Source organism: Miniopterus natalensis, chromosome 4, assembly GCF_054644295.1.
Source record: "Miniopterus natalensis isolate mMinNat1 chromosome 4, mMinNat1.hap1, whole genome shotgun sequence".
Taxonomy (NCBI): Eukaryota; Metazoa; Chordata; class Mammalia; order Chiroptera; family Miniopteridae; genus Miniopterus; species Miniopterus natalensis.
In genome coordinates this window covers 47,866,983-47,879,487 of record NC_142084.1, presented here as the reverse complement: position 1 = coordinate 47,879,487, position 12,505 = coordinate 47,866,983, and the positions used below count along the sequence as shown (strand labels likewise).

The window sequence follows — 12,505 nt, the reverse complement described above, 5'->3', positions numbered from 1 at the left end:
GTACTTGCTAGAAGACATGAGCTCAACTCTTAATTTTGCAACATACATGAAAATAAGAACAAAAAATAATGGACCATTTTTTTTATGTCCTTCATTTTGTTTCAGAAGATGTGGGAAGCTCATAAGAAAAACACATTTGGACATTTTAGGATTGGGGAATCAGAATAAGCAGCCAAGGCTGTGTTGTGCAGAGGGAAGTGGTTTTGCAGTCCATAAGCATATCCAGATGCTATGACTTTGACTGATACTTTAACGATACCTGAGCTCAGTTCATAAAACTCACTTCAATAAATGCTTATTCCATACAAACTATAGGTCAGACAGTGTTCCTGGTACTAAGGACACAAAAACGAAGATGAGGCATTTCCTTGTCTAAGATTTTACAGGTTTAATGGTAGAAATAAAAACATGAAATTCTTTTCCCTCAGTTTACCTGAGGAATATCAGCAATATTCCATGAGTAACCAAGGCTTATTCCAACAGTAACTCTCAAAACAGACAGGGTAAGGGGTTATCTAGTTTGAGGAAGAGGAGGAGTTTTGAAGATTCTGAAGGACACAAGTATAATCACAAGCATTAATTACTTTGAGTGGAAAGTTTTACACTCTATGACCAACAAAAGTGTATATATCTATTTTGAGTATAATTTATGAAAGCTCATTTTAAATCTTATTAATCTTCTTGATTTCGTAGTTTGACATAGTTTATTTGATTATATTTAAATATTACAAAGTATTAGCCCTCACTGCTTTAAACTAGATCTCAAAAATAAATGGGATTCTCAGGAATTCATTAAAATCGTTAATCTATTAAAATCAATTTATAGATGTCAGAGGCTGGCACAATATGGAAAACATTGTTTGCTCTGAAATTTTGATTCGGAACTTTGACACCATATATGAGGCATTAGCAACAATTTTTCCACCTCTTTAAAAAAAACAAAAAACCTTTTACTTGTTAGTTATCACCTTACAACTATACATTTAACATAGTCTCAGTATTCTTTTTTTCCATTTATACCATCTCATGGCCTGTGGTGCCCTTAGCCAGGAGTGTAAAGACATAAATAGGAAAAGTGCCCCAAATAGTGCATTTAGTTCTGAAAATCAAAATCTAAAGAAAAGATCAAGCAACATTTTAAAAACCACTTTTCACAAAGTTATTTCATGGGTAGCTAAGACTGAAATAGCCTTACTAGAGGTGGTAAGCTGGAGAGGAGCTGAACTTCTCTACCTCAAAGGCAAAGTATTCCACAGAGTTCCCATGACAGACACCAAAATGCAGTCTTGAACAGAAAAGGCTTTGGCAGGTGGGGCCTCTGTAAGTGGGCCTAATTTCCCAATTCTTTAGTTTATTGCTATTTCTTTCCAGGACAAAATTCTTTCTTCTTTTCTTTTTTATTCCTGAGGATATTTTTTTCCTTTGCTTTTCAGGGGGGTGAGGGAGAGAGTGGGAGAGAGAAAGAGAGAAACATCCATGTGAGAGAGACACATGGATTGGCTGCCTCCCACACACGCCCTGACTGGGCTGGGGATCAAGCTTGAAACAGGTGCATGCCCTTGGCCTGAATCAAACCAGGGACCCTTCAGATCCGACGCTCTAACCACTGAGCCAAACCGGATAGGGGCAGGACAAAATTCTTGCTCTTAGAAATCAAAAACAAAGATTGCTCCTATTATTTAAAATCTATTTAATAAACATTTCAGAAAAATTTTAGGTTTATCTGTTTTAAGTTAAAACATTTTATTTGGCAAAAGCAAAATATAAGACATATCCACAGCAACATCCTAATATTCAAAGCAGAATGAAATGCTAATTATTTGAGGCATGATATTAAAACACTTTATGACTTTACTATTTAATTCATATTTCTTGTCAGCAGTCATTTAGAAAAATTAACCTTATAGAGTCTGAAAAATAACTTAGGTAAAATGCTCCTTCAGATAATTATGTGGATTCTTAAATATGAGCTGAATCAATTATCAGGAACAAAATATTCATATCTGAAATAATAAATGAAATTCGGACACTTGGTTTAATAGGTAAGTGGTATAGAGACCTTCTTATGCCTAGTACTTTTGACATAGCACTAATACTACTCACTGCTCCAAGTTCCCTTTGTATTTCCTACCAAAAAAAGCCACATCCCTAATGTTTCACCTATGAGTTATACCTGAAAGAGATTTGTGTGTCAAACTGAGTGCAGTCTTTTTGGATTTAAGATCCCCTTCCCTCTCCCAATATTTTGTGGCCTTTCCTTCCACTCCTAATTTGACAATATTTTTAGTGGCTCATATTCATTACATCTTTACGAAGCATTCAATTAATTTTATAGAAAAAACTATTCTACTTGAACTATATGCCACTGCTTTACATAAAAAGTAAATTACATAATTGTAATAAGTTTGACTGATATAAACAGCTTTACAGCTAACACTTGGCAACACAATTAACACAAGGAAAATACACAATTAACCAGTGGGAGCATAAATATGCAAAAATATTACTACCCACATGCTATAGGCATCATTTAGCATAGTTACAGATAAAATGGAGAGCAATGACCTGGTAGTGATACCAACCGTTTATCACCGCTGGATACACAAATTTTTGGGGACACATTTTAGTTGTCTCTTCTCTAAGTTTGTAACTTACAAGTACCTGAAATCCCCTTCTTTTCTTTTTTTTTTTCTTTAAAAATTACAAGTTTTACAAAACAGTAAAGCCTAGAATTTAATCCAATTAAAATTTTATTTAAAATGGAAAATAATTTTTTAAATGGTATTACTAATACTGAAGTAGTATGTATATATAAGAATGTATATAATGGAAAAACGCAATGAATTAGAATTCAGAAAGTTTATATGGCCCAAATGTATTCCTACTAGTTGATCAAATCATTTTAGGCAAAATACATAAATACATCTCTCTAGCTGTAAAATCTGATAACAAATTGTAGCTTTCAGGGGTGCTATTAGGAAGATAAATTAACTCTTTGAAAGAAAGATACCATTTAAAACTACCATTGCTGAGCCCAGCCAGCATGGCTCAGTGGTTGAGCAGCAACCTATGAACCAGGTCACGATTAAATTCTAGGTCAGAGCACATGCTTGGGTTTTGGGCTTGATCCCCTGTAGGGGGCATGAAGAGGCAGCCGATCAATGACTCTCTCATCACTGATGTTTCTATCTCTCTCTCTCTCTCCCTTCCTCTCGCTGAACTCAATTAAAAAAACATTTAAAACTACCATTGTTGACAATTATTCCTAAATATAAATATTGGATAAGCAAACAACTAAAATGTACTTACTGGTAGTGGAGGGGAAAAGTACTTACTGTCTTCCTGTGAATACATATTGGGTGAAGTCTTTCATTGATGGAGCAAAATACATAGTGTCCTTTATTTTAATACCTTTACTCTCAATATGCTCTGAAGAATTAAACCGTAACACATAAAATGGATGTGCAACGGGTCCAAATATCTCAAATATCTGTAAAATAGAAAAAACATGAAGGCCTCCTTTACATGTACATAGGGACTCAAAAAGTTAGTAACATTTAAAATGGAAAGCATTGATACCTACTATGAAAGGTAATTTTGTCAATATCAGAGGAATAAAATAAAACTATACATTAAAATATCACAACCAGGATATTGACAATGATACAATCAAGATACAGAACATTTCCATGACAGGAAAAGATCTTTCACATTGCCTTTTTATAGTCACTCACACTTTCCTCCCTCCCACCTCCTCCTCAACTCCTGGCAACCAATAATCTGTTCAGGTTTCAATTAAAAATCACTCATAATACTGCAAGGGATATTTATGATTCTATCCCAAATAGTCACGGGAAAACTTGACTGAGTGCACATAAGCAATTTAGCTAATTTAGAGTATAGAAAAGAAGGATTTAACATTATTTTTTAAAACTATCAGCTTCAAAGCTGGCTAATACCTAAAAGGTCAACTGTGAAAAGCAACTTTAGACAAAGCAAGGCTCAGGCCAACCTACTTTATCTCAAAGATCCATTATACCTTGACTCCCTGCTCAGTCTTTCCACCTTACTTTGGCTATTCTGTAACTTCCACACCACCTGACCAGAGATAAAAGGAAGAAATAGGCTGCAAGGATAGTCTGAGAAACAGAATTAAGGATAGCAATTATAAGATATTTACTTTAAGGTAAGTAATTAGCTTTGTTTATACCTTAAATAACAGTATATATCTATAGAAATACTCATATAAAAATGTAAGCCAACTAATGTTTTATATTTGTCCTGTCATTTGAGAAGTGGTGTTCTAAGTTTCCTCCACATGGCTCTAACTTTTAATACTTACCATCTTGTATTCAAAAGTGGTACCTTTCTGCTAAAAGACCTCAAAGGATTCCTGTCCCCTAAAGGGGTCACAAACACACACACCGCCACCACAGAGTAGAGACATACCATGAGGTTGGTGGAGGGAAAAACTGACAAGCAGAGAAGTAAAAGTATGTTCAGTTCCTAAAATTCTCATTCCACAGCATAGGCTGGGCTTAGATGTACTGTATGAAAGATGAAAAAAGTTCCTGCAGTTGGGGGCCTGCCTGAGTCAGCTGGCTGGACATGCACAGAGAGCTCTCCAAGGGAGAATGAGCCGCACTCTCCTCCCCTCTCCACACACACCATGCTAGATACTTAAGAGTTAGCCTAAGAGGTACTAGTTAACTCCCAGTTTCTTGGGGTAACAAGAAACATACCAAGGAGTCGCCAGGCCTAGAAACAATGATGGAGGGCTGTGCATGTAGAGGGCCAATATCTGAATGTTGCCACTGAGAACAGCCTTCAAAAAATGCCATTAGCCAAAAGCCTTACTGTCTTTCCAGTTGATCCAGCTTTTCACTAAACTAACAAGAGGGGCAAGGAGGAATGAACCCCCACAGCCAACCAGATTTGTCTCTGATCAATCACTGTATACTATGACTTCTCATTAATAAAAATGAAGAAAGTATAAAAATAAAAAAAAATAAAAATAAGGAAAGAATATTCTTTTTTTTTAAATATATCTTTATTGATTTCAGAGAGAGGAAAGGAGAGGGAGAGAGAGAGATAGAAACATCAATGATGAGAGAGTCATTGATCAAGCCTGCAACCCGGGCATGTGCCCTGACCGGGAATTGAACCCCGATCGCCTGGATCCTAGGTCGACGATCAACTGCTGAGCCATGCCCGGCCGAGCAGGAAAGAATATTCTAATTCATTGACTAAGTCAAATACTTATTTCAATCACTGTGTATATTGCACAAGTAGTTACACAAGTTACTGAGGAGGAAAAGAACACTGTATCAGTATAATATGGGGACTTTCAGAAAATCATCACATACTACCAATCAAGCTGGTAATATAAATATTCTTTCAAAAAAGATCAGTAAAAATTCTTATCCCATATTTGACAGGGATATAGATTTCACAGTTTTGGTCTATTAAAAAGTAAAACAATAACAAAAACAAAACCTACTCTAACAAATACTGAAAACAAAATGCAAAACCACCAGCAAATTCATGTTATATAGGGATAATGGGTGGCACAGGTTGGCCATTTTTTCAAAAATCCCCTGATATTAAAGAACTAAACATTAAAAATGAAATGTCATCATTTATCAAGAGAAATTAATCATTATTAAATCATTATTATTATTAAATCATCATTAAAAGGCAAAAGGTATAAATACAAATCTGAAATTGCTTTCCTTAAGGCAGTAGGAATGGGAAGGGAGATAGAAGAGAAATGAATCAGAAAGACCAACTGGGTTGAAAAATAAATTGTTCCTTTTTAACTTTTTGACTTTTGAGTTAATGGAGATAATTCCACCTCCTTACAAATTTCAGTGAATTTAAAAAAAATACACAAAATATTTATCACTGTGGCTCATTATTACTGTCATTATTGAAGAACACACAGAAAAGAAAAAATATGCAAAGGTTTGACATTGAAAGTAAACTAATTTAGTGTCTCGATAAGATATTCTAAAGATCTAAGACAGATTAAATTTAATTTTCTGGTCACTGGTTTAACTAGTAATACTTTCATCAACTCTCTCCCCCACTCCACCATTACTTGGGAGAATCATTTCAAGGTACTTAGATCTATAATCAAATATTCTTAAAAGACTTGTAACTTCCTTGAATTTAAAAAGCTTTTTATGTAAAATTTAGACATAGATTTAACTTTTTCCTCTAGACTATGTCACATAGCTAAAGTTAGAGGTGTAAATATTATATTTGTATCTGACTCCTTTCAAAGTCAATGACAAAGAGCTAAATATTAACATTATTAGTCACCATATAGGAACGAGAATTAAAATGTACTGGAGGATATAAGAAATGTAAATTTAGAGGTTTTTAATTAGTGAAGTGTTGGGTATATTGAAATTAAAATTGTCTAAGTTAGCTACTTAGGAAAAAAAAGGCAGCTGTCATGACAATCATAAATAAAAGGAATCATGGAAATAATCTGCTTCAGTTCCATCAGAAAAATCAGTAAGTTTTCCCTTGCCTCTTGTCCCCTTCCTTCTTCTACTATTTTCTTGAGGACAGAAAGAAATGTTTTGTTTTTGGACCAGGGCAGAATGTACTATGCGACTGGCATGGAGAGCTACTCATAGCACAGTCATCTACTCATTTCCCATTCCTTTTCTCTCACCCTTCTCTGAGGTTAGGCCCCTCAGGTATCTTTAACTCCTTACAAGATACCAGCAGTACCCATACTCAAAGCAAAAGTGTGAAGCCTAGTTATTTGAAAGGGAAAAGAGTACAGCATCATCCTTCAGACATTAAAAAGTCTTTGTTCCCCTCACAAACTTTCTCAAGAATTGCCAAAATATATTAGCTTAAGATTTCAATTAATTCTGCCACTGATTGCTTTGCATTCCTAAGTGTTTTATTTCTCTTTGGTATAGCAGCCTGTCAACCTATGTGCTAGAATGGAATGAAAGAAAAAGACAGAGAAAAGGAAATGTTATATGAATAACCCAATAATATAGTTCAAAATATGCTTTTTTTCCTGATTAAATGTAAATTAGTTGTATCTCCCAGAAAAAAAAGAAGCCATGTGTTGCTTATTTGGGAAAAACCAAACCGAGAGAGCTGCTTCTCCAAAAACTAGCAGCTGGTTTCTTATTTGTTTGATTTCAACTCAATACATTTACTTAAAACATGTAACTTATGAAGAGCCGTATTTCACACAGTGGAGGAATGCTGGAGGGAATAAAACTCTGCCCCAGAAGAAACACTTGATGGGTATGTACAGTCTTGACCTGAGTTTTTTTGTCCTCTGACTGCACAGGATTGCATAATTGCTGGGTAAAAGGTGTGGTCTTCCATATCAAGGATGGAAATGCAGGGTTGTTCCATTATTAAGATGTTAAAAGAAACCCCACCTTATGATGAGTACAAATTTACACATATTCATAATTCCCCAGAATGTGCTTACAGTGAAACTTTACTGCTATTACTGAAATCTTTTTCTATTTAAGGAAACCAAAGTCTAAAGAGTTTTGAGAGCCACTACTCAATGGGAATCACAAACCAAAAGAGTTTCACAACTACTACACAGTGGAAATAGTCTCCTGTACTTAACTCTGAGTCCCTGGAGAGTAGAGAACTGTGTCTTATTCAATATGTAGAGCCACTGCCTGGCAAAGTACCTGACAAAGCATTAAGAAAATTCAATACATGTATATTTAATGACTTAAGCAGCAAAAAGTAATAAGCAGTATTAAACCAATATACAAAGTACTGATGAAAATCAAGGTGTACTAAGAGAATGTACAATCTGAGAGCTCCAGATTGTTCATCTAATAAAATTAATCTCTTTTTAGGACAGATAAAAAGTCAAAAACACTAATCAACAAGGAAACAGAATAATTTGTAGGATTTGAATTTTTTTTACAAACCTTTCCTGCTGCCTGCCGATCGCTTTTAAAAATTACAGTCTCCTCATTAACTGGAGGTAGTTGAGTCATAGACTCAATTATTACTGAAAAATGAAACAAAACAGATTATTTCAAGATTTAATCAGAAGATAATGCAGAATTTAAATGAGAGTTTAGGCTTTAATTCCAACGTAATTTAATATGAAACTTAAGGTGAAATAATATACCTCAGTAACTACTCTTCGTGGATAAATAAAGTCAATGTATTACCATATAGCACTCGGAAATAGATTCTATATATTTTCACTTAATACAAAAAGCTAAAACTCTAAGAAAGAAAATTCAAGCATAAAATCTCACAGAATATTTGACTCACCCATTAAAGTCAACAAATTCAAGCCCTGTTCATTTTCTCAAGCAATTTTTACCCCCCAAAAAGTGTAATTTAGTCACAAAACTCCTACTTTAGAAGAAATTAGTTTTCTTTCTTACTCTAGAAATTCTTTTCTATGAAGCACCAATTACTTACTGCTATATGAAAAAGTTAACTTCACAAAAGCATCTTTTTCTGAAGAGATGAAGAATGATAGAGCTCACAGTAATTTTTATCACTTTTCTTCTCAAAAAGCAAAAGCATTACTTCACTAGTCTAGCATACTCCAATTCTTTTTAAGTGCTACAAATGTTAAACAACCAATCTACTACAGCAAAGGGGGGGGGGAGGATAGGTTCTTAGAAAATTAGCGCAACAAGCAAGAATACTTTGTCACATTGCATAGATTATGCCATCTCCAGTTAGGAAAAATATATTAGTTCAGATTACTAAAATTCATTCAAAAAACTTCAACTATATCCCAACTAATTTTTTTTTCCAAACACTGACAGACTTCATTTTGCAGGGTTCCCACCTGGAATCCCACCTTCTTAAATAAAAAAATGCAAACAAAAAAAGGGATTTAGAAACCTTTGTACAGTATCGATATCCTGGGCCCCCATGATGGGAAGGGGGCAACTGCTAGGTGGAATGGAGGGGTGGGAGCAGAGCCTCTGCCATCTGCAAGCTCACATCCACCCTAATCACAAGGGTGGGGGTGAGATGATCTGGGAGGGACTAGATCTGGGAGCCCCCAGACCAGGGAAAAGATGGAAACGGGGATGGGTGCATGGTGGACAGTAGCTAGTGCTTCTAAATTCTGAATATACATATAAGTAATAGATCATGAATCAACATTCTTTGAGTTAGATCTGCTCTGGAATAAAGATGAGGAATGAGCACCAGAAGAATTCATTCTCAGTCATCTCTCTTGTCTAATCCCCTTCGCAAAGGAAATTAAAAATCACCTAATCCAACACCCTCATTTTAAAGAAAGATGAGAAAACAGGACTCAATAGAGTAACAGTATCACGTGGCCAATTCCATACCCAGTTATCACTAGAATTTAGATCCTTAGTTCCAACACTCTCCCTATAATACAGCTAGTTATTATAATTTTAGGTGGCAGACAGTTTCAGGTAGTTGGGTACAAATAAACTTAGAATTTATACCATACATGGATAAAAATTTTCAAAAGCTATCAATACTCTGAAAGTATGTACTAGTACATACATCCTTAATTTCATGAAATCTCTCCATTTCTACTTAGATGGATAATGTCTAAGTACCCTCTTGTATTTTCCAGATTAAAAAGAAAAAAGGGAGGGGAGGGGGGAGGGGGAGGGGGGAGGGGGGAGGGGGGAGGGGAGGGAGAAGGGAAAAGACAAACCAACATAGCTTCTGTAAGAACTGCAAAGTACAAAACCAAATCCTCTCTTTTCATCTCTGGGCTCTTATTTGAATTCATAGACATTTTTTGCCTAGTATACAACACTTACTTTATTGTCTTGTTTTAATTTGGTCCAAATAGCGTGAGATATTTTAGGCCTTCAAAATGGAGTAGCATGTGCTGATTCATTGACTCATTCAATCTTTATTCCCACCAGCTTAAGAATTTTGTTAGCCACTTACGATGTTAATAACAGCAGTATCTTTAAAAAGCATTATTTCATGTGTATTATATATTTAAATTTTGTTCATTGAGGATAAACATGACTTACACTTTTCCTATATATATCAAATATAGTAAATGCTCAATTCATACTATATAATCAAAATTACCTGACTTATTTATACATATAATTAAATACCATAAGATGACTCAAAAACTAATGTAATAACTTGAGAATCATGTAGTTTTAATAACTATAATTTTTATAAAAAATGTTCCACTTTAATCAAAATTTTGACAAATTATAAAAGTACAAATTTATCTAAAATTTATATTAATTTTAAAAAATACTGATATGTACACTGTTAAAAAAAGGTGAAAAGATAGTCTCATTTCTACCAGTGACTCACTATACAACCAATCATAAAAGCAAGTGACAAATTTTTCTATGTCCCTTAAGTCCAGTAAACTAAGGCAGCTGGTGGATAATCTAAGTCTTTTTCCCAGTTCAAAAATCCTATGGCTGTCAATGCTGAGTTCTATTCTTAGGTGTCTCTCACTATGAAAGTTAATGATAGCTACGTTAATTTCAAGGCCTTTTGACACCTACGTCTTGGAGCTAGAAGGAAATCTGTAATATCTAGTTGTCTTATATCCAACACCTTCATATTTTCTAATTTACATGTTTATAAATAAAAACAAAGGCAGTAAGCAGAATAATGCCCTCCCCACAAAAAAAGATATCCACACCCTAATCCCTAAACCTGTGAATATGTTACCTAACATTAAAAAAACGTTCTGCCCTAGCCGGTTTGGCCCAGTGGTTAGAGCGCCAGCCCGCAGACTGAAGGGTCCCAGGTTTGATTCTGGCCTAGGTTGCAGGCTCGATCCCGGGCCCTGGTAGGGGCCCATGCAGGAGGCAACCAATCGATGTGTCTCTCTCACATTGATCTCTCTCTCTCTCTCCCCCCCTTCCACTCTCTCTGAAAAGCAATGGAAAAAATATCCTCAAAAGGGTTGTTTTTTTCTTGCAAATATGATTGTTAAGAACCTTGAGATGGAGTGATTAGCCTAGATTACGAATGAAAGCCCAACCTAAGGAATCCTTAAAAGCAGAGAACTTTTCCAGGCTGAGTCACAGAGAAGCTATATTACTGGTTTTGAGGATGAAGGAAGGTGTCATGAGCCAAGGAGTGCAGGTAGCCGCTAGAAGCTGAACAGGGAAAGAAAATGTATTCTCCCCTAGAGCTGCCACGAAAAAATTTAGCCCTGATTTTAACTCAGTAAGACCCATATCAGACTTCTGGCCCAAAGAACTAATTATAAGCTTGTGTTGTTTAAAGCCACTAAATTTGTAGTAATTAAATAGCACTAGAAAAAAGAATACTGCACATCAAAGAAAATTCTGGAGAAACGTGTCAGTAAAAGCAGACTTTAAATTTTTAAAAAGAAAATGTATTTATGAATTACTTATATAAGTAAAACTGAATTTATCTGTTCAAAATTCATTAGTTATAAAGTCTCTGATTCGATTATTAATGCATTGCTTAGATATAATAATTTTTATTAATAAAATTATTTACATACCTAATTGTTCAATAATACTTGAAACCATCCCAAGAGGCTTTAATTCAATATCTTCAGGCAAAATAATAGTGAGTTCTTCAACTGAAGGTAGTTCCTATAATATAAAAAAGCATTACTCTTTCTCTAACTTCAACTTTAAAATAAGGGAATGAGGTTCCATTTAAAGTACTGTACACATTCATGAAGGTATAACAGTAAGTACTTATACCATTTCCTTGATGTTACTCTTTTTAGTGTCTGACAGCATTTCTCCCACCTCCAGCATCTCCCTACCTATGTGATGCAATAGGTCTGTTGTCCACGCCCTAGGCCAGATAGACTGAGAATACAGAAGTACCATGAGACTTTTTCCAATCACATTTGCACAAGAGACAAATAGACAAGAAAAAGTTATTGTTAAGGAATCCAAGGTTAAGAAAAGAGACAATTCACATAATTCCCAGAGACATTCCACTTGAAAAAGAGTAATTCCACTGGTCACTACAGTTTCTCCACAGAAGAAGAGTTCTCTCTCTTAACTGCCTTGATTTGATTAATCCATTAAATTGACTGTGATTAAGTTGTTGAACAGAGATGCAGCAGTCTTTTCTGGAGCTATGTGAAAAAAGAGACAAATGTTTGGCCTCTTCAGGAAAATATACAGAATTCCTGGAAAAAGAATGCAGGCATCAGCTCAGGAAAAGCTGTGAGAGTGTTTCCTGTTATCTTCCCTCTCCAGGTTAAAAACCAAATTTTTAACATCAAAAGATTTCTCTTTCTGACCCACCCAGCACCTAACTCAGTTGCTATAGAAACTAAACAATGAAGCAGAGATGAGGTTGAAGAGAAATCTAAGAATAAACTGGGCCCTAGGCTTTAAATTAAATAAACAGGGCTTTCTTTCTATTCTTGACCATTGCCAAAAGATCACAATTATGGCATGTTAGGGGTTAGTTTGGAAGGAGAAAGATAACTTCTGGAGAAATGTTAAAAAAGATGGGAAAACCTAAATAATACAGCGTTACTACAGATGAATGC

The 12,505-nt window shown here is 35.0% G+C and overlaps 1 protein-coding gene across 1 annotated transcript in view; it reads right to left on the bottom strand.

Annotated features, from left to right (window-relative positions):
* The window catches only part of NAF1 (nuclear assembly factor 1 ribonucleoprotein), a 35,463-nt gene that overhangs the window by 6,074 nt on the left and 16,884 nt on the right, over positions 1-12,505 (bottom strand). Inside the window, exons 3-5 of the mRNA XM_016200258.2 lie at positions 11,489-11,582; positions 7,938-8,020; positions 3,336-3,490 (exon numbers count right to left, since the gene is read on the bottom strand). Coding sequence (XP_016055744.2) covers positions 3,336-3,490; positions 7,938-8,020; positions 11,489-11,582 — 332 coding nt within the window. The remainder of the gene's footprint in view (positions 1-3,335; positions 3,491-7,937; positions 8,021-11,488; positions 11,583-12,505) is intronic.